Here is a 22,778-nt window from a genome sequence, read left to right on the forward strand (position 1 = left end):
GAAAGAGGAAACTCAAGTCAACAATGTACAACCCAGCCAACCTTTTTTCATTCAGGCACCAGTTTAGAGGCTGCAGGCACCACAAGTCCCTTGGGCGCCAGTACCTCGAGCTGCTTGGGCGCCAGCATCGCAGAATCCCTTTTAGACAGTTCCTCCGCAAGCACAACCAGCACCACAGTATGGGCAAAATCAACAAGCATGGCCCAATAGGGTAAACAGAGTATTCACCCGATTGCCTATGACGCTGACAGAATTACTTCCGATCTTGCTTAGGGGAGAGTACCTCACAAAACAACCACCAAATCCAGAGACTATGAAAGGACCAGGGTATAACCCCAGCTTATTTTGTGAATTTCATATGGGTGCACCGGGGCACTCTACTGATCAGTGCTGGCAACTCAAACACCAGGTGCAAAATTTGATAGATAAAAAAGCACTTGTACTGGATGGACCAGGGAATCCCATTCAGTAGCAGAACATCAACCAAAACCCCCTACCTACTGACAATTGAGGGGGAAGTGGACACTGGGTAAATGTTGTTTGTGGAGAACTCGACTTCAATCCCTCAGATTTGATAGCGTCTATCGGGGCAAAAATCAAGGTCCATTTAACTCAAGGATCAAAAACACCGACAGTTAGCACAGTCAACCACTACACAACAGATTCATCTCAAAATTCACAATTGCCACTCAGATTGGCCGACCTCACCATCCATCCCATTAATCAAAATACTGCTACCTAACCACAAAACCATCCATATCTTATGGATCACAAAACTATCAAAATTCGATCCGACTTCCTCTTGTTATACCCTACATACTGCCAAATTCTCAAGGATCAACCCGACCCCATCTTCATATACCATATACTTCAGCTTCACGTCCACCGCTCGTCATTCCATACACTCCATCAACTCCTCACATAACTCTTCCTACCACCACTATATCCAAATCATTGCCACTACCCCTCATTCTTAATGTAAAACTCGATCCACCTCCCATGACCATACGCTCACCTAAACCATTCCCCTATAGCTCCGACCAGGCAGTTTCTTGGAGCTATGAGACCACCATCACCACAACTTCAGGGGTTGAGACCATGAAGAAAGCGATGGTGGCTGATATCGATCATATGACAAGGGTAGGGCGATGCAAAAAAAATATCAAAAAAGGGGGTAAGCATCAGGGAAGAGACTGAAGAAACAACAAAAGGCATGACAGATGAAGAGAAAATAAAAGTAAAAGAAAATGACAAAATGAACAAGAGTGACCAGAAAGAAGATAAGGTGAAGGTGATAGATAAGGAGGCTGCAGATTTTATTAAGCTCGTTTGTAAGAGTGAGCATAATATAGTTGACCAATTGAACAAACAACCAGCTCAAATCAGTATTCTGGGTCTGATGCAAAAGTCAAAAGAACACCAAGAGGCATTACTGAGAGTTTTGGGAAAATCGCATGTACCTGCAAACACCTCACCGATACAATTAGAGCAAACGGTTGGCCAGAACATGGCCCCCAATCCCATTATTTCACTGAAAGTGAATTTGTGCCTGAAGGACGGGGGTACGTTGAGCCACTAAATATTATGGTCATATGCAAGGGCATGATGGTTGCAAGAGTACTGATTGATAACGGCTCAGCGCTTAACGTTTGCCCTCTTGAAACCTTTCGAAAGCTTAACGCTGATTGGTCACATGTCAAGCCCAATAACAAGGTCGTCCAAGGTTTCAATAGTTCAAGAAGGGATTCGTTGGGGGAAGTGGATCTACCTATCACTATAGGTCCATGCACCTTTGAAGTAACATTTGAAGTCATGGAGATACCGACGACATTCAACTTACTACTGGGCAGGCCGTGGATCCACATAGTAGGGGCTATACCTTCTTTTCTACACTAAAAACTCAAATTCATTATGGGGTAGAAGATGATATCCGTTTTGGCAGAGAACTTAATCCCGGCTGGCAGAGCTCCGGACGTGCCATTTATCGATATAGAGATGACGTAGGACAAAGCACTCTATCACTCTTATCAATTCGCTGCTGCCAATCATATTGAGAAGGGGCAAGAGAAGGTAAGGGCAAAGCTATCGAGAACAAATCTGATGGTTGCTCGGGTTATGAAAAATACAGGTTACCGACGCAGGCAAGGGTTGGGATCAGGAGGAAGAGAGAGAGCTACACCAATTGAAGCGAGAAAGCACGATCCTTATTTTGGTCTGGGATTTAGGCCCACAAAAAGAGATATTGCAGAAATGAATGACAAGAAAAAAGAGCTTCGACTAGCATGAAGGCAAAACCATAAACCTAATGTCTGGAATCTAGGCAGAGTTCCACATATCAGCGTTAGCTTCCCAAAATCACATATCAGACCCGACAGCTTATCAGAACCACCACCAGTAAAAAATCCAAAAATGGTAAATTTCGCACCGGTGCATATTCATGAAGACTCAGTTGCTGAGTCTCAATCATCCTTCATATAAGGCATTGATGTTCTATTCAATGGGGATTCTAATGAAAGTCTATCAGAAACGGCTCCAGAATCCACCAACGTGGGGATCACTACCAACCAAAAGGAAGACTCACCCTTCCTCACTGGCATCGAATGGGCATCAATCGTCATCCCACCAAGCTTGGGAGGGACTATGCCTCAATCTAACAACAATTAATCGGAGATCATGGTCATCTCCGAACCACCAATCAAATCATCCAACAAATCACTTGCTCATCTCATTCGTCCTCTCAGAGAAGAGGAAGCTCTAAACAATTGGGAAGAATTCCCTTTAACTCTTTAGGCTACCATAACCTTAAAAAAAATGTCGTTAGGCAACATCAATTTGCCCGAGGATCATGACGAGCTCTCGTCCTCGGGTAAAGATTGTTTTGAGGGCTCCCTATCTTTACTAATGAATTTGCATGATTGTTTGTCTTATTTCAGGTATTCAAAAAATAACAAAAAAGTAAATATTCCTCAAAAAACAAAAAAATCAAAAATTTCTCAAAAAATAAAAAAATCAAAAAGCTTTCAAAATGGCAAAAAAATAGATATTTTCCAAAAACCAAAAAAAGAGTTTTCAAGGGATTTGTCTCCATCAAATAAGTATCTGATAAAACAGAATTTGAAAGGGATGAGTATGATTTCAATCTTGAACTCGACTTTGACCTCATGGGGATCGAAGAAGAGTTTGAGGATGAAATGGAGTATCCACCCAAAGAAATCAAAGACTTGGTAGAACGTCACGAGAGAGGTGTTCAGCCAAACATCAAGAATACAGATTCAATCAATCTCGATACCGAGGAGGACCCACGAATTGTCAAGATCGGAGCCTTATTAACATTTCAACAAAAGGAAGAAATGGTCGAACTTTTACGAAACTATCACGACATTTTTGCATGGTCGTATAGGGATATGCCAGGATTGGACACAGATCTTGTTGTGCACAAGCTACCAATTGCCTCCGGAAGCAAGTCGATCAAGTAGAAATTGAGAAGATTAAAGCTAGAATAAACCCTTAAGGTCAAGGACAAGGTCATGAAGCAATTCGAAGCAGGATTTCTTGCAGTATCTACGTACCCTGAGTGGCTGGCTAATGTCATCCTAGTACCCAAGAAAGATGAAAAAATACGCATGTGTGTTGACTACCGAGACTTGAACAAAGCCAGTTCGAAGGATGATTTTCCACTACCACACATCAACACTCTAGTCGACAGTACAGCAGGGCATGGCATGTTCTCGTTCATGGACTGCTTCTCAGGATATAATCAGATAAAAATGGTAGAAAAAGACCAGGAAAATGCTGCATTCATCACATCATGGGGTACTTTCCACTACAAATTCATGCCATTCGGGCTGAAGAATGTAAGGGCGACTTACCAACGGGCAATGACCGCATTATTCCACAATATGATCCACAAGGAAATGGAGGTCTACGTAGACGACATGATTGCTAAATCCGACACCGAAGAAGATCATCTGGTGAATCTAAAGAAGTTGTTCGGCAGGCTGAGGAAGTACAGTTTAACGCTCAACCTAGTAAAGTGTGTATTCGGGACAACATCAGGCAAGCTACTGGGGTTTATAGTCAGCAGAAGAGGTATCGAGATAGATCCGGCAAAAACTAAGAATATCCTCGAAATAAAGGCACCTGTTTCAGAAAAAGACGTTCGGGGCTTTTTGGGGAGGATACAATATATCAGTTTGTTTATAGCTCAACTCACGCCTATCTGTGAGCCAGTCTTCAAGCTACTGAGGAAAGACACGCCAAAGAAGTGGAACAAGGACTGTCAGGAAGCGTTCGACAAGATTAAGCAATATATATTCAATCCACCAGTCCTAGTCCCTCCTACTCTGGGACGACCTTTGTTGATGTACATCTCGGTGCAAGAAACGTCAATGGGGTGTGTGCTAGGGCAACACGATGAATCAGGATGGAAGAAATAGGCCATCTACTATCTCAGCAAGAAATTTACTGAGTACGAAGCAAAATATTCAACGTTTGAGAAGACTTGCTGCGCATTAGTCTGGACATCTCAACTACTATGTCACTATTTGCTGAGTTACTCGACGATGCTAATCGCCAGGATGGACCCCTTGAAATACCTATTCGAGAAACCAGCATTAACAGGTTGCACTGTAAAATGGCAACTATTGTTATCTGAGTTTGACATCACTTATGTTACTCAAAAAGCCATCAAAGGGCAAGCAATCGTCGACCACCTAGCCGAGCACCCGTTACCTAACTACGAGCCATTAAAAATGAACTTTCCTGATGAAGCCATACTGATCACTGAGGTTGAAGACAATGATGAGGAGCCAGGTTGGAAAATGTACTTCGACGAAGTAGCCAATCAAAAAGGAAACGGAATAAGGGCAGTTTTGATCAAGCCAGATGGATCCCACGTATCAATTGCAATCAGATTGAAATTATAATGTTCTAACAACGAGGTTGAATACGAAGCATGCATAGCAGGGTTGAAAGCAGCACTAGATCTCGAGGTAGATGTGATCGATATTTTCGGAGATTCAAGCTTAGTAGTCTATCAGACAACTGGAGAATGGAAGACCCGAAAGCAGAGACTAGTCCCTTACCACGAGTATCTGGAAGAATTAAGATCGTGCTTTGATAGGATTTCATTCACGTACATGCCGAGAGCTGGGAATCAGTTTGCAGATGCACTAGCTACACTTGCTTCTATGATCAGTATCGTGGAAGATTTAATCATTGACCTTATTGAGATTGGAATTCAAGATGAGCCGGCCTATTGCTTACCCGTCGAAGTAGAAGAATCCGAGGAAAAGTCATGGTACTCAGACATCAAGGCATATCTTGAAGATCGAACCATCCCCTCAGATACAACGCCTAATGACCGAAGGACTATCCAGAAATTGGCAAGGCAATTCTTCATTAGCAACAGTATTCTGTACAAAAAATCGCACCATGAGATCTTACTCAGGTGTGTGGCAGAAACAAAAGTAAAACGACTAATTGAGACTGTACATGGGAAAGTTTGTGGGCCGCACATGAATGGTCATATGCTGGCCGAGAAAATCATGAGAATGGAATATTACTGGACTATAATGGAGAGTGACTGCTATATGTCAGATCTACGCCAACAAGATCAATGCCCCACCTTCAAAACTACATAATATGACCACTCATTGGTCCTTCTCACTCTGGGGCATGGATGTCATTGGGCAGATCTCGCCAAAAATTGCAAACGAGCATCGTTTCATCCTTGTTGCTATCGCTTACTTCACCAACTGGGTAGAAGTGGTTTCATACGCCAATGTCACTAAGAGCAACGTCATGAAGTTTGTCAAGAACAATATCATTTGCCGGTATGGACTTCCAAGCAGATTGGTAACTGACAATGCCAAAAACTTTAAGAACAAAGATATGATCAAGATGTGCAAAGATTTTCAGATCACTCATCAGAACTCTGTACCCTACAGACCTAAGATGAATGGAGCAGTCGAGGCAGCCAACAAGAATATCAAGAAAATAATCGAGAAAATGGCAGTTACATACAAAGATTAGCACGACATGTTGCTCTTTGCACTACACGCCTACCGAACCTCGTTCAGAACTTCGATTGGGGCAACTCCGTATTCATTGGTTTACAGAATGGAAGCAGTCTTACCCGTAGAGGTAGAGATTCCCTCCCTCCGTATCTTAAAAGAAGCAGAGTTAAATGAAACTGAATGGATTCAAGCTCGATTTGATCAGTTGAATTTGATTGAAGAGAAACGCCTTGCAGCCATTTGCCATGGACAGATTTACCAACGACGAATAGCTCATGCCAATAACAAGAAGGTTAAGCCTAGAGACTTCTCACCAGGAGACCTTGTATTGAAGAAGATTTTGCCAATCCAAGAAGATGCCAGAGGAAAGTTTAGACCAAACTATGAAGGACCATTCATTGTGTAAAAGATGATGATAGGAGGAGCTCTGATCCTCACAGAAATGGATGGACAAGTCTTCTCGTAACCAATCAATGCTGACACTGTCAAGAAATATTACGCCTAAAATTGATCCTGAGATGACGAAAGGCCATCTTTGCTATCCCAAACAAACTATCACACTCTAGTCAATCCTTTTGAGCCATCACATTCATTTCTTAACTTAAAACTGGGGCAAGTCAACAACTACAAAAAGAAAAAAAAAGAGACAAAAGAAAAGAAAATCAGAAGGATCAAAACATCAAATTACTCCTGGCCCACATGAGGATAAACTGTGAACGGCTAAAAATACAAAAAAAAATCAAAAAATTCAAAAACTCGGATACTTGATCTAAGCTCGACCCAAATCTCCAGCCTAAACAAGTTCGAGAGACGCTGGGAGGAGACATAGATCACCTTTTCGAAGCAAAAATAGACAAATCCCAGGTCTAACCCATTCTATAAAAACCCAAACCTTAACCTTTTTGTAACCTTCCACTACCATAAGCCTAAGCCAACGTTTAGTCCTACTTAAAGTCCTTTTTGATCAGGAAATGTTCTAGGGCAACATAATGACAGTGGCAGCACCAATGATCTTGCGACTTTGTCCGGACGTCAAAGTCTTGTTAGTCGTTGGAAGACTTGAGAGGGGAATCCAAATCAGATATTCGAAAAAAAAAGTACTCGAAGTGTAGAGTAGCCGATCTTGCAGCTCAACTTGAGTTGTCGAACCACGAATAGTTGTCAACAAACTCGAGAGGGGAATCTAGATCTATTACTCAAGAAAGAGCGCCACCACCACCACAAGAGTAGAGTCGCCGATCTCGCAGTTCAACTTGAATCATCAAGCCACAAAGACACAGAGACTCCGAGCAGAATTGTAATGAAAAAAAAATACAAGCATAATCTGAAAGGGCATAGTGAAAACCTGAAAGGGCGCTATGAGTAAAAGAATCAGACTATGGCAAGATCAAAGCCACCGGCATGATGAAAATCCTAAAAAGGACGTCGATGTGTAAAAATGTGGAAACCAGGTCTGATGAAAACCGTAATTGGCATCAGGGGCAATAAAGGTTAATAAAAGAAAAAAAAAACAACTCCTGGCCCGCAACAGTATAAACTATGAACGACAAAATCTTTCCAAAATCCCGAGATCCAAACAGATAATAGTCTTCCAATACCAGGGCACTGGGATTGACTCTAAAGGAATCAAAAGAGCAATTGACGTTTATATCCTCTGTGGTTAGCAAAAACACCGAGATCTTCGCAACCAAAGATTTTACAAACTCTGAATTTATCGTACTCATTTGATAAAGATATTTCATAAAATTTCAAAAAGAAAAACTACTATTTTGGCCGATGATGAAGATTCTAGGACTTATTCAAACTTTAAGTTTTCAAAGTATTAGATACACCTGAGGCCAAGTAAGTACAAAACCTATTTTCTTTGCATTTTGCATACATTCAAATAACGAAAAGAAAATACAAAAATTGTTAACATAACGTAGTCAATCAAACATCATGAAAAAAGAGTCAAGGCGTTCCTCCAAAGTAGGAATCCAGGTAGCCTGACTCATCATCACTTTTTCAGCGTCCGAAGCATCATGACTCACTAGACAAGATGCGAAGGCATCGAAGTAGGGACCCTGAGCAAGCCTTTCTTGAGATCACTCTCCGGGCCTACTGAGGCAGATAAACCATTAATCATCGAACTCGTAGTTGCAATAATGAAAGAGTTTATATAAATGGCCCAACTAGGGAAACCATTGTGGGTGCATAGCCTTGATCGTGCTTGTGAGATTTTAAGTGAAGATGAGTATATGTGAACATTCTCGAGGAGAGTTGGGCCAAAGCCATTTGGATTAAAGTCAGAAGCTTATCGAGAAACGGCCATTGTTATCATGAAATCACATTAACCTTATTGAGATCCTTATGAATGTGAATCAATGGTCCATCGTATTTTCTAGCATTGTTTGAAGAGCAATGACTCTTGAGGTCGTATCAACAGGCGTAGCAGAAAACTACAATGGAGAATTTCAAGTCCCTTAACCTTTGATTCCGACTTGAGAGAGTTTCTTTGTAAGGTATTGTAAACAACATGACAAAGGGATTTGGGTGGTGGTCGATGTTTCCTTGTATCATTTGTGTCCTAGCCCGATATCGAGATGTCGAAGAAGGCCATCAGGCTGTTTAATCCAAGAAATGCTAAATAGTCACTCCAAGGTCATATAGGTCGAACATGTAGAAGTGGATGACAAAGCAGTTCATAGTACATATAGATCATTGGTTAACTCTGACAATGGATTTGGAGCAAAGCGATGGGTTGCTACCTTAGATTGACAGTGCGAACAGCTTACAAGTGTTATGACTAGTAAGATACCAGCTAGAGATATTGGTGTGATGATGAATCAAGAAGTGCGAAAGAGTATGTTGATACTGCAAGATAGTAGCATTGATGCAACAAGCTCGTTCGTAGTCTATGCTCTTGTTGATATTGTTGCGATGAATGCGGCTTCAAATGGGGGTGACTCAGACTATGTAGCCTTCCTTCCTTCAGATCTTGGTTGATTCGACTCCAACAACAAAACTCCCTCTTGGATAATATAAAAAAAAAGTCAAAAATCAAAAATCGAAAATCGAGAAAATACAAAAAAAAAAATCAAAAAATCTCAAAAGTCCTTTCGAGTTGCACTCAACTCCGATTTGTTAAAACACGACAAAAAATATCAAAATTTCAAAACTCATCAAACTTTCATCAAATCCGAGATCTCATACGAGCTTCGCGCCATCGAGATCAAGGAATTAATAAGGCAAAACTCTGTCAGACCCCGTGCTTGAGTAGTCATTTTCTACAAAAGTCATCGATTTAATCTGAAATTTGAAGTCGTGTTTTACAAAGTTCTCTTACCTGTGCAAATAGGGGTTTAGTCTATTTTTTGCAGTTCTTTGCACGCAATTCCTGCAAAGAAATGCAGCTGTAGACACCCCAATTTGAAAGGGCCCATACTCGAAAGGGCCCAAAAATACAGATTTTTCAATAAAAATTGCCAATGGGCCTCAAAAGCCCAAATCAATCGAAATATGACATTTTGATCGAATCAAGGCCCTTAAGACCCCCTAAGGGTCTAGGGGGCCCACTAAAAGGACTCAGTCTACCTTACGCTTTCCCAATATTCGCTGTGCCATTCCTAAAATCGAAAATGTCGAATTCTCAATGAAATTATCCGATGGGCCTAAAAAGCCCGATTTGCCAATACGTGACATTTCACTCAATCCAATAATTCAAAAAATTCCTAAAAAGATAAAAAATGTAAAATGAGACTTGGGACCATCTCCACCTTCCTTACCCCTCACTGCTCCGCTCCTAATTCGAAGAAATTCTAAGCCCACCTAAGGCCCACAAACCCTCAACACTCACAAATTACATTTCTCACCTTATCCCTTAACCTAAATCCAATCCCACACCACCTAAAACCTAAAACATACCCACCCTCAAAAATCCAATCCAAAACAAATCATACCCAATCCAATAACCCAAAGCCATTTCATAACCCAAGCCCAACACACTAAAAAGCTCACAAACCTTTATCCATATCCAATTTAACATCCAACCTATAATCCTAACCCACAAACCACTACCCATATCAACCAATCACCATCTTGATAATCAAGGTGGGACACATGTCCCCACCCCAACTCACCTTCCTCATCCTCAACCTATCCCATCACCTTTTCTCTAAACATCATCTACCCACACCCCTAACCTATACCTCCCCTAATCTACCCACATCAACCCATTACCTTTTCTCTAAAAAAATTTAATCTACCCACACCCCTAACCTATACTTCCCCCTAATCTACCCTCATAATTCCCTACAAAATCCACATCTACAATCTAAACCCACACCCCGCCTCTCAAATCAAACACTTATCCTCTCTCATCAAACCATCTCAACCCTCCTTCTCCACCCATTTTGACAGATGGCATCATCTCCTATACCCTCCCAAAATATCATTAACCATCCTCTTACACAACCCTTCTTTTAATTAAAATCTCATCCTCTCAACTCACTTCACCAATTAATTACTCTCTTACACAATCCCATTTTCTCAACCACTCTCATTTATTTTATTCCATCTAATACTCAACCCAAATGGGTTGAAAGATCCAACCCATTTGGGTTGTAAAACAACCCATTTACCCTTCTTACACAAATGCCCTTCAATCATCTCCCATGTACCCCCACCTTTCTCTTAAACCCCACACCATTCTACCACTTCTCTTCATTTCACCCCATTATATCCCTAAAATAATCCCTCAACACTTATAAATACCCTCATCCTCTTCCCAAAAAAAGGCCCCCCACTCTCACTAAGAAAAATCTTACCAATTCTCTCTCACTAATCCTCCCCAAGTCTCACAAAAAAAAAATCACATACTACACTCATCTCTCTTATTATCTCTTCTCTACTCCTTCAATCATACAAGAGTTGTATTTTCTTAAATTACAAAGGACTCAAGAAGACTCAAAGAAGAAGAATAGAAGATTGAAGATACAAGGTGGGTGCAACAAATATAATCCCCTTCTCTTCTACACCCTCTCCTCCTCCTTCTTCTATTATCTCCTCTCCTCTTCACTTTGTTCAAATGGATTTAGGATGAATGGACCTCAAGGAAAATGATTCATTAGGATCATCTCCTTCAATGAGATGATCGTATGATCGAGTCGAAAGTAAATCCCTACTTAGGGTATAAATGCACACACGTGGCACTTTGTTTTTATTCTTGTATTTTCAATCAAAATGACCGAGTTGAATTGAGGTTACTGCTACTTGACGGGGGGAAAAGGGTGCCTAATACCTTCCCTTTTCTCCAACCGAGTCACTTATCCCGAATCTCAAGATTTGATCCGTACCTTATCCATCGAGAGTGGCTAAACGCCAAAATATCACTTTTTTCAAAAAAATGCATATCGGGTGACCATTCACACCCACTTACAATATGAATGGTGGCGACTCCTAACCTTAATAGATGTGGTCATCGTAATGATGAAATCACGTATCTACAGATCTGATATTTGATTTCACAAGCCTAGGGGCAGTAGCAGGGGCCCCTTCTCAAAGAAAGCCACTACCTTTGGGAAAGAAGAGAGAATAAACATAGTTAATAACATATAGCCAAACTGACCCTCTACATCCTTGTACCAGCACGTAGACCCCAAGCTCCATCAATCACATAGGCTTCAATGCCTCCACCAACCTGGACCCCATACTTTAGAACGCATTTTGAGCAAACCCTCCACCAGTCACACAACAGGCACCACAATATGGGTAGAACCAATAAGCACGCCTAATCGAGTCAATAGGGTGTTCACCAGATTGCCAATGACACTATCAGAATTACTTCCAATCTTGCTCAAGAGAGAATATCTCACAAAACAACCACCAAATCTTGAAGTTGTGAAAAGACCAGGATACAACCTCAACTTATTTTGTGAATTCCATATGGGTGCACTAGGGCACTCTACAGATCAGTGCTGGCAGCTTAGACATCAGGTATAAAACCTGATAGATAAAAAGGCTCTCATACTAGATGAACCAGTGAATTTCACTTAGTAGCAAAATATCAATCAAAACCCCCTGCCTACTCACAATGGAAGGGGAAGCGGGCATATTGTAAATGTCATTAATGGAGAACTAGGCTTTAATCCATCAACTTTGATAGCTCCTATCGGGTCGAAGATCAGAATCCACCTAACGAAGGAACTAGAGGCATCAACAGTTAACGTCTTTACCCAATACACGACAAACCCACCTCGAAACTTGCAATTACCACTCAGAATGGTTGAGCTCACCATCCATCCCACTCATCAAATTCCCAATACTGCTACCTTACCACCTCTCATTATACCTTATATATCACTAAATCCCTAAAATATGACTCAGTCCCCCCTTCATATACCTTACACTTCATGCTCATGACCACCATTCGTCATTCCTTATACTTCATCAACCTCTCAACTAACTCCTCCCACTACCACAACATCCAAATCACAGCCACCACCTTTCATTCTCAACATAAAACCCGATCCACCTCCAATGACCATATTTTCACCAAAACTATTCCCATATAGCTCCAACCAAGTAATCTCATGGAGCTACCAGACAACTATCATCACATCAGCAGGGGTCGAGACAATGAAGAAGGCAATGGTGACTAACATTGGCCACATTACAAAAGTAGAGAGATGCCAAAGGGTGCTAATAACAGGGATAAAAATAGAAGAGAAAAAAATAGCAAAGGGGTCAGAGGACGAAGAGAAAATGAAAACAAAAGAAAAGGGCAAAATGAGCGAGGGTGACAAAAAAGAGAAAAGGTGAAAGTGTCGGATAAAGAGGTAGCACACTTCATTAAGCTTATTCACAATAGTGAGCATAATATATTGGACCAACTAAACAAATAGCCTGCTTAGATTAGTATTCTGGGTCTTCTGCAAAAATCAGAGGAATACAAAGAAGTACTATTGAGAGTTCTAGGAAAATCACATGTACCTACGACTACTTCGCCAACACAATTGGAGAAGACAATTGATCAGATCATGGCTTCCAATCCCATTGTCTTCACAAAAAATGAATTCGTGCTAGAGGGATGGGGACACATCAAACCTTTAAATGTCATGGTCATGTGCAAGGGCATGATGGTTGTTAGAGTATTGATCAATAATGGTTCAGCTCTTCATGTCTATCCTCTTGAAATCTTTTGTAAATGCAATGCCGACTGGTCGTATGTAAAACCCAACAACAAGGTCGTTCGAGGTTTCTACAGTTCAAGAAGGGATTCTTTAGGAGAAGTGGACCTACCAATCATAATAGGCCCTTGTACGTTCGAAGTACCGTTTGAGGTCATGAAAATATTGACAATCTTTAATTTACTACTGGGAAGGCCATTGATCCACATTGTTAGGGTAGTATCTTCCTTTTTACACCAGAGAGTCAAATTTATCATGGAGCAGAGGATGATATCTATCTTAGCAAAAAACCTAATCCCAGTTGAAGAGCTACGGACGTTCCTTTTATTGACATAGAACTGACGAAGGACAAAGCATTGTATCATTCCTATCAATTAACTGCCGTTAATCACGTCAAGAAGGGAAAGAGAAGGGAAATATAGAACTATCAAGGGAAAATCTGATGATCGGACCAGTCTTGAAGAAAGTAAGTTATCTGTCCAAACAAGGGTTAGAACCGAAAGAAAAAGGGAAAACCACTCTGGTAGCAGCAAAGAAACACACCCTTTATTTCGATTTAGGATTCAAGCCTAAAAAAAGAATATATCAAATTTGAATGACTGTAAACACCCTATTTTTGCATCCGCCTGATTAATCAACTCATCAACCCGATTGCAATGGTTCCCAATGATGGATGTTTATTCCAATGCTTTATTTATTACTAGATAGGTTTCAGAAATCCGGATGAGGTATCTCAAACTGACAAGACTATAGAAACCACGTTACGCTAGGCAAATATGACCTCAGAAACATAGAAATCATCATTTTTCAGACAAAAAGAAGTTTCACGATAAAAATCACTAAAAAGTAATCAAATGATCAAAATACCCCTAACCTTAAAACATTCCTAGAGACTACGTTACGCTTAGAAAAACTCATTCAAACACATAAAATAACAAATCGAAATCAAATAAATCATTTCGCCAATTTTCACAAAATTTGATAAAATTACGAAAATGCCCCTCATAAAGTTCACCACCATTCCACACAAAAATTTTTTATAAATGACACAAACCAATATTTCCATTGAATTCCTTACAAAAAATCGATTCCAAAATATCCTAGAATATAAAAAATCGACTTGAAACACAAAGTCCTCTCCAAGGGTAAAACGATAATTTTACAATTAAAATTTTCGAAATTAATAAATAAAACATTAAATAATTAAAGTGAAACATTAATAAAATTAATTTAAAATTTTAAACCAAAAAAATCGATCAATCAGGCTCTCAGGCAAAATTGTTGATGGTTGCCAAGATATTTATTCAAGGACCCCTCCATTTGGGGGTTCAAAAAATTAAAGATATAATAGAGGGGGGGTTCTCAAAAAAATTAAAGTTAATCAAGTAAGACTAAAGTCAAGATATTAAAGTCAATTAAGTAAGACTAAAGTCAAAATTAAAGTCAATCAAGTAAGACTAAAGTCAAGATATTAAAGTTAATCAAGTAAGACTAAAATCAAGATATTAAAGTCAATCAAGTAAGACTAAAGTCAAAATCTTAAAGTAAATCAAATAAGACCAAAAGTCAAAATCCTAATAGAGTTCTAATTAAATAATAATTCTATTTAACAATTCTAATTAAATAATAACTCTATTTAATAGAATTCTAACTAAAATATAACTCTACCTAAAATAATTCTAATTAAAATATAACTCTAACTAAAAGAATTATAATTAAATACTAATTCTATCTAAACAAACACATAATGAATCTATAAATAGGGGTCCTCAAAACCTATTTTTGTTTCCAAGAATAAATCCTAAAAGAAGTAGGCCAAAAAGCTTCACAAGCCTCCCATAAACCCTAATTTTGAAGTCCTAACTCCTTACCTAACACCCATACCTCAATTTTAGCTCGAAAACACCTAGAAACCCTTCAAAAACACCCAGAAATCCATAAACAAATCTGAAGAATCAAGATTTAAGAAAGAGATACCTTGCCTCGGAGATCAGGAATCAGATCCGGAGATAGAACGAAGTAAGGAGTACTGTACAAGGAGCTACTCTATCAGATCTAAAGGAACAAGACCGTTGTCTTCAGAAAGGTATACAAATTTCTTATTTTTTTATTACTTAGGTTTTTTAGTAATGTAGTTTATTTGGGAATTAGTAGAGACCGACGTTTGCTCGGAGGGGTTGGTGCCTAACACCTTCCAACCCCATAATTTGATCTCCGAACTCAGTTATTTTTTAAGTAGAGTAATTATTTTTATCAATTTAGAGTCGATATTCAGTTCCTAGACCGTAATAACTAGATGGCGACTCCCAAACCTCAAAGGTCAAAAGTGGATCCGCACACCCTGCGGGTCGAGGGCGCTTTTAGTGGCGACTCCACTAGGGACTGTTGAGGATCAGACTTGAAAAACCCCAAGTATGGGAACATTGGCGATGACTTACTTTTTTTTTATTTAATTAATTTTAGTTAGTTCTTTTTGTTTACTTATCGGGTTTTTTTAATCATTATTCTTGTTGGACCGATCATTAACCATTCGATTCTATTTGGAGTACCTTGATCCAACATACTTTTTTATGTTTAATTAAGGGCCATCCGGAATGACCTTAAATAATGCGAGATTTCAAAGTGATGGTTATATTGAGGACGGGATAGTGATCATTGGGTTATGATTTTTTTTTTTTGTGTTAATTTGCTTTTCGATAATATAATTTTTTCTTTTTATTTTTATTTTTAGGTGTCGATCAGTTTTTTTTATAATTTTGTTTTCTTCTTGGATATGTCACAGTCCTTGAACAACATTATTATTGGTAGTTTTTTTTTTTTTTTAAATATATATTTTTTTAAGTGACAGTAAGAAAAAAAATATGAATTATGGGTTGCTATTAACGATAGCAAGGTATATGGTTGGTAAATCATTTTTATAAAAGGTGTGTTTTTGGTAAGAAACAGATTTTAACTATTACACCCTTAATGATTTTAATTCAAAGATTGGTGTGTTTATAGCAAAAAAAATCATTTTTTTTATATCCCAATTTATATTGTCTTCTTCATCGGTTTCCAACAGAGACCTCGTCTTCTTCATCGTTTACCAACTGAGACCATGGCTTAATGACTCAAGCCGATCAGTTTAAAACTTTTTTTTCTATCGGTTTAGGATCATTAAATCCGATCAATGTCTTCTAAGGTAGAAGCATAAAATCTCGAATCAGCAGCCCCTGTTGAGATCTAATCAATGTTGAACGTTCTTGCTCAAAAATCAGTGTCTCTTTCATCTGTCGAAGAAGGTTTTAGAGTTGCTGGACCTGTGATTCGACGAGAAGTGGTGGATCTCGCTCAAAGTCAATTGTTTTTTTTTGGTTTCTTCTGAAATCCTTTGAATTTTCGATTGAAAATTTTGGTTTTGAGTTCGTTTAAAACCAAGTTTTTAAAAAAAAAAAAAAAAAAAGAGAAATAATGCCAATTTTCATTTAGGAGTTGAAGAAGATTGGAAGATCGAACGAAGATATTTCGGATTAATTTTTTTTCTTACCATAGAGACATTCGAACCTTGATAATCTCCGTCATCGATCGAGTCATGGAAATTGTGGGATTGCTCGATCTGAAATCAGTAATCAATACATCGATTTGAGTTTTTTTTTTTCTGAATTTATCTTCCTTGATCTGAATTTATAGGAATTTCTTCTACGTTTTGGGGTGATCGTTGGTGTTTTTGTGACTTTTAAGATTCGGAATTCATTGGTTGAACGGTTCTGAACTTCAAAAGATGTTATTTGCGTAACTTGGATCATCTAATCAGGAGGCAATAGCCAAATTAAAAGTTTGGGACGATCCTACAGCCTCCCAGTATTGTTTTCTTTTCAACTTCGAGTCCAATGGTTATCAAAAACCTAGTTTGTTGGTTTCTTGATACGCAAATTCCGAATGTCACCAAAGTATGAGTTCTCTGTTCTTGGTCCTGGATAGAATGCATGTTTAAAAAAAAAATATTAAAATTTTTTTTAGCCGAAATCTTATTTGAGAATCATTCTAATTGAGATTCCATGCAAGCCACTTTGTATTTTGGGTGTTTTAGTATTTTTATATATTATTAAACCAACCTACCATCGAGATTTTAAATTCTTTCTTTAGTAGCCAACGGTTTAGCATGGCAAAATATTGGTGGTTTTGTTTGGATTTTTTTTTAATAGTTTTTTTTATAAAAAATGTGTTTTTTAAGTTTTTAAAAAAAAAACTTTTTAAAAAAGCCGATTTTTTATTGCTTGATAAAGGTTGATTTGTTTTCTAAATTGTTTTAATTTTTTTTTTCTCTTCTTCTCTCTTTCAATTGGTTGAGAAATTATCATAACCTCTTATCCCAATGATTGTCGTTCCATTCTTAATCTAATACCCTTTGAATATCAACATGTTTGTGGTCACCCCAAGATAGCCCTAAATTGGACCATAAAAATTACAAAAATTGTATTGCAATGATTAAGAGTTGATCAATTACTATGTTATATTCATTGATAGATTTACCACTGATATATTCCTGAAATGTGTATACCTTTAGTATTAAATTGAATCATATGGATATCTCCTTAATCTTTCCTGGTTGATGTATACCTTTGCTTGTATGGTTTAATTGGACCCATAGACCCATGTGTTTGAAAAAGGCCTCGGTGTCACGGCCCAATTCTTTTGAAGCGAGGTCGTGCGGCGCAAGGGGGCAAATCCACTTGCAAGCCTGTAAAATGATCGTACACCACACACACGTAGCTAGCAAACAAGTAAACGAGGCAAAGCCTGGAGGCAACTTTGTTGATATAATATTGATTACACGGGGTAACTTGTTACAAAAGCAATAGATGCGTTACAAGCAATAGATGTTCCTATAATACGCAGGACTTCCACGGAGCTGGGCTTCAACAACGTGGGTGTAGGTCGGGGATTGGGATAACACTGACACCCTTCCTACAAGGTGTATACTTTTCCTTTCCTAGGTTTCCAGAAGGAAACATCAAAAGTGGAGGCCGGTCATACTCCCTTATTACGAAAATGCCACCAAGCTAACAAGTATGCCCTGACACGGGGCTGACATGTACCCTAAGCTAATTGATATGCCCTGGTACGGGGGCTAACATGGCTTTATAACAAGCCTTACATAGTATTACATGGGTGTTCCTGAGTGACTCCGGGGCGAGCTACACTTAAACTCTAGGTGTCAGAGTACATGGCCGTTACAGTCTCCCCCACCTATTCTGCAGATGTCCTCTTCGCATTGTTCCTGACAAACTCTTCAATCTTCTGCTTGAATGGTTGTAGGTTCTCTGCTCTTTCCCAGGTGGCTTCGCATTCTGGCAAGTTCTTCCATGTGAAGAAGTACTCCATGTGCTGCTGCTTGCTTGAACTGCTGCTGACTTGACGTTCGACGAGAACTTTGTCGACAACACGTTCCGGCTGGATTGTTGAACGAGAAGGTGAACATGTTGGAATGCTACGTGCTGGATCTGCATGGAATGGCTTGAGACAGCTGGCATGGAAGATAGGGTGGATGTTGCGTAACCAGTGCGATAACTTCAGCTTGTAGGAGACTTTGCCGACTCGAGAGAGGATGAGCATTGGACCTTCATAACGCTGTAGTAGTCCCCTGTGTGCTCGTTGTACTCGGTTGAACCTTCTCAACTGATCTGTCTTGAGTAGAACTAAGTCACCAACTTTGAAACGATCTGGTCGACGATGTTCATTAGCCCATTTCTTCATCCGTTTCGACGTTTTTTCAAGGTAAGATCTGGCAATTTCATTGTTGTCCTGTCAAAACTTAGCAAACTTGTACGCCCTTGGACACTATCCCTGATATCCTGAAACAATAGTATGAGAAGTTAAAGGTTGTTGGCCAGTAATAAGTTCAAAAGGACTCTTGTTGGAGGAAGAGCTCTTCTCAAGGTTGAAACAGAACTGTGCGACATCAAGTAGATTCACCCAATCCTTTTGGTTGGCAGTGACAAAATGCCTGAGATACTCCTCCAACATGGCATTAAATCTTTCAGTCTGCCTATCTGTTTGAGGATGTCCGCTGGTCGAAAAGTCAAGCTGAGACCCAAGTAATCTAAATAATTCGATCCAGAATCTTCCTGTAAATCTTGAATCTCTATCGCTGACGATGTTCTTGGGCACACCCCAATACTTGATGACATGCTTGAGGAACAAGTGCGCTGTTTCTTCTGCTGAGCAATATGTCGAGGTCGATATAAATGTAGCATATTTGGAGAAACGGTCCACAACCACAAAGATGGACTCATACTCTGCAACCTTCGGCAAACCTGAGACAAAGTCCATAGAAACACTTTTACAAGGCCTTTGGGGGACTGGAAGCGGTTCCAACAGCCTGATTGGTTTTTCACGCTCGATCTTGTCTTACTGGCAAATGAGGCAGGTCCTCACATAATCTAACACATCATCACGGATGTTCGACCAGTACTATCCTCACTCAAGAGAGCTAATGTGCTGCGCCAGCCCGGATGGCCAGCCCATGGAGTGTCATGACACTCCCTCATCAGTTCTCGTCTTAGCCCATCCGTACGTGGAACAAACATGCGACTTTTGGTGGTATATAACAACCCATCACGAATCTAGAAACGGCATGCTTTCCCCTTCTGCACCATATCCAATATGGCCTTTGCTTGGGGATCACTATTCAAACCATCATGAATTCTCCGCTGTAAAGTGCTGGTGACTTGAGAAACTTGTCACTGAAGTGCTGCTAGATCTGCTTTGCGACTCAAGGCATCAGCCACGCTATTGTTCTTTCCTGGCTTGTAATCTAAGGCCAAGTCAAACTCTACGAGGAATTCTTGCCAACGAGCCTGTTTTGGTGTCAACTTCTTTTGAGTCAGGAAATGGCTCATGGCTACATTATCGGTCTTCACATGAACTTGTGATCCCAACAAATAATGTCTCCAAACTCTCAAACAGTGGACGACGACTAACAACTCTTTTTCCTGTGTGGTATAGCATCTCTCAGCATCATTGAGCTTCCGACTTTCATAAGCAAACGGATGCCCATCCTGTAACAACACTCTCCAATAGTAAAGTCAGATGCATCTGTCTGAACTTCAAACGGCTTGGTGATGTCTGGTAGAGTTAAGACTGGGTCCTGCATAACAGCAAGCTTTGGGTCTGCAAACGCCTCATGACACTTGTCCGACCAGGACCAAGTGTGATATTTCTTCAACAGGTCTGTGAGAGGTGCGGTCCTTTTGGAATAACCTTGGACGAAACGTCGATAATAGTTCACAAGACCTAGGAATGACCTGAGTTCTGTGACAGTAGAAGGGGTTTTCCATTCATCAATAGCTCGCACTTTCTCTATGTCCATCCGGATCTGTCCATTACCCACTACGTGGCCAAGAAACATAATCTGCTCTTGAGCGAATAAACACTTCTCTAGCTTGACATACAACTGATTGTCGCGAAGCACTTGGAATACCTTGCGTTAATGTTGAACATGCTATTCAAGGGTAGAATGATATACTACGATATCATCAAGATATACCACAACAAACTTGTTGAGGTACCGTCTGAAGAGGTCGTTCATCAAGGTGCAGAATGTCATAGGTGCGTTCGTAAGGCCGAAGGACATGATTAAGAACTCATAAGCACCATACTTCGTAGAACAGGTAGTTTTCGGCTCATCTCCATCTGCAACCCGTACTTGATAGTACCCTGATCTCAAATCCAACTTGAAAAAATACTTGGCTGCCCCAAGTTGATCAAACAAATCGGCAATCAGTGGAATCAAATACTTATTCTTGACGGTAACCTTGTTCAGTGCTCAGTAGTCTACACAAAGTCGCAATGACCCATCATACTTCTTCTGGAATAAAACAGGCACCCCATAAGGTGCCTTCAAAGGTCTAATAAATCCAGACTCTAAAATTCCATCAAGTTGCTTACGTAGCTCAGCTAGTTCCAGAGGACTCATCATATATGGCCCCTTTGCAGGAGGCTTGGCACCAGGTACTAGTTCGATTTGATGATCAATCGGCCTACGTGACGGTAGGGTCTTCGGAAGCTCTTCCGGCATAACATCATTAAATTCAGTCAAAACCTGTTTTACCATTGGGGGAGTTGAACTATGGTCATGATCATCAGGTTCAACTCATAAGGAAGTAATAAACTTTTGCTTACCTTTCTTCAACCCTTTTTTCAGCTGAAGGGCTGAGATCATCTTTCCCCCTTCTTTACCTGTAGAGAGAGGAATGAAGCTTGGACTTTTACCTAGCAAGCCCAAAGTGTAGGCAAATAGCATAGGAACGGCCTTGTTCTGTCGTAAAAAGTCCATCCCAATGATAACTCGGAACTCATCGAGTGGAACTGCGAGAAGATCTAGTTTACCCTTCCATGAACCTATCTTGACGGCCACGGACTTGGCCGATCCTTGTATAGGAGTGGCCTCTGAGTTAACAGCTTTCATGCGGCTTGAATCCTTTTCGAGCCTGATGTTGAGGCCCTTCGCCTCTACAGGGGCAATGAAGCTATGTGTAGCTCCCGTATCAACCATTGCCTGGGTGGTCTTACCACCAATCTCCATATCAACATACATGAGACCCATACACTGACGGATCTTTTGAGTCTCAGAGGTCTGTTTCATTGCATTCAACAGATGCATAGCTCCCATGTGAGAAGATTCATCCTCATCTTTCTTACTTGAACTCTCGTGACTAGGTCACTCAGGGAAATTAACAATGCGTTCAACTTGCTTCTTTGCAGGCACTTGAATGTCATATGAGGACCACCACACAAGTAACCCAGAATCTTGCTGTGGTGATTATTAAATTGGGTACCTGTGTTCTTTGAAGGGGAGGAATCCTGATGGGATCTCCTGCTTAGACTGTGTCTAGATCCTCCATTTTTACCTTTGGAAGACCCATTGGTGCGTTCACTCTACGAAGAGGACCCTTTCAACTGATTGGATACCTTCTTTCTACTCCCATCCACGGGGGAATAGTCCGTCAACTGCTCAGCTGCGATGATAGCAGTCATGAGGTCTTGCACATGTTGCCTCAGTAGTTCTGTCTGAACCCAAGGCTTAAGCCCTTCTGTAAATGAGAACAACTTGTCTTTCTCTAACATATCACGGATATCAAGCATCAATACGGAAAATTGCTTGACATAATCGTGCACGGTACCTGTCTGTTGGAGTTGCCTCAACTTTCTACGGGCAATGAATTCCACATTCTCGGGGAGGAATTGATTCTTCAGCTCCTTTTTGAGGTCTTCCCATGTATCGATAGAATATTGGCCACTCTCCATCTCGGTGTACTTTGTTCACCACCATAGCTTAGCATCACCTGCAAGACACATAGAAACAGTAGTTACTTTTACCTCTTCTAAATCCAGTAGAGCTGCACGGAAGTATTATTCCATATCAAACAGGAAATTCTTGAGCTCTTTCGCATCGCGGGCACCACTGAAGGCTCATGGCTCGGGGACTCGCAAGCGCGAGGGAGAAGCATCACTACCGGTAGGCCGCTCGTTACCAACGACTCTTACCAGGAGACCTACCTTGGTAGTGAGCTCCGTAATCTGTTCCTGTAACGTGACTATGGTCCTCGGGTAT

At 40.2% G+C, this 22,778-nt stretch overlaps 2 protein-coding genes across 2 annotated transcripts; both read right to left on the reverse strand.

The window, feature by feature from the left end:
- Positions 1-18,412: 18,412 nt before the first annotated feature.
- Positions 18,413-19,713, reverse strand: LOC147388889 (uncharacterized). Its single transcript, XM_086419671.1, has 4 exons — positions 19,611-19,713; positions 19,139-19,479; positions 18,987-19,017; positions 18,413-18,846 (listed from the first exon to the last, which is right to left on the reverse strand). The coding sequence occupies exons 1-4, from the start codon at positions 19,711-19,713 to the stop codon at positions 18,413-18,415; spliced, it is 909 nt and encodes a 302-aa protein (XP_086275797.1).
- A 192-nt stretch (positions 19,714-19,905) lies between these two features.
- Positions 19,906-22,471, reverse strand: LOC147388890 (uncharacterized). The gene is made up of 6 exons (XM_086419672.1): positions 22,136-22,471; positions 21,347-21,800; positions 21,113-21,232; positions 20,712-20,881; positions 20,307-20,618; positions 19,906-20,223 (listed from the first exon to the last, which is right to left on the reverse strand). The coding sequence occupies exons 1-6, from the start codon at positions 22,469-22,471 to the stop codon at positions 19,906-19,908; spliced, it is 1,710 nt and encodes a 569-aa protein (XP_086275798.1).
- Between the last annotated feature and the right edge of the window lie 307 nt (positions 22,472-22,778).

Source organism: Akebia trifoliata, chromosome 12, assembly GCF_017979445.1.
Source record: "Akebia trifoliata isolate Shusen 1 chromosome 12, ASM1797944v1, whole genome shotgun sequence".
Lineage (NCBI taxonomy): Eukaryota > Viridiplantae > Streptophyta > Magnoliopsida > Ranunculales > Lardizabalaceae > Akebia > Akebia trifoliata.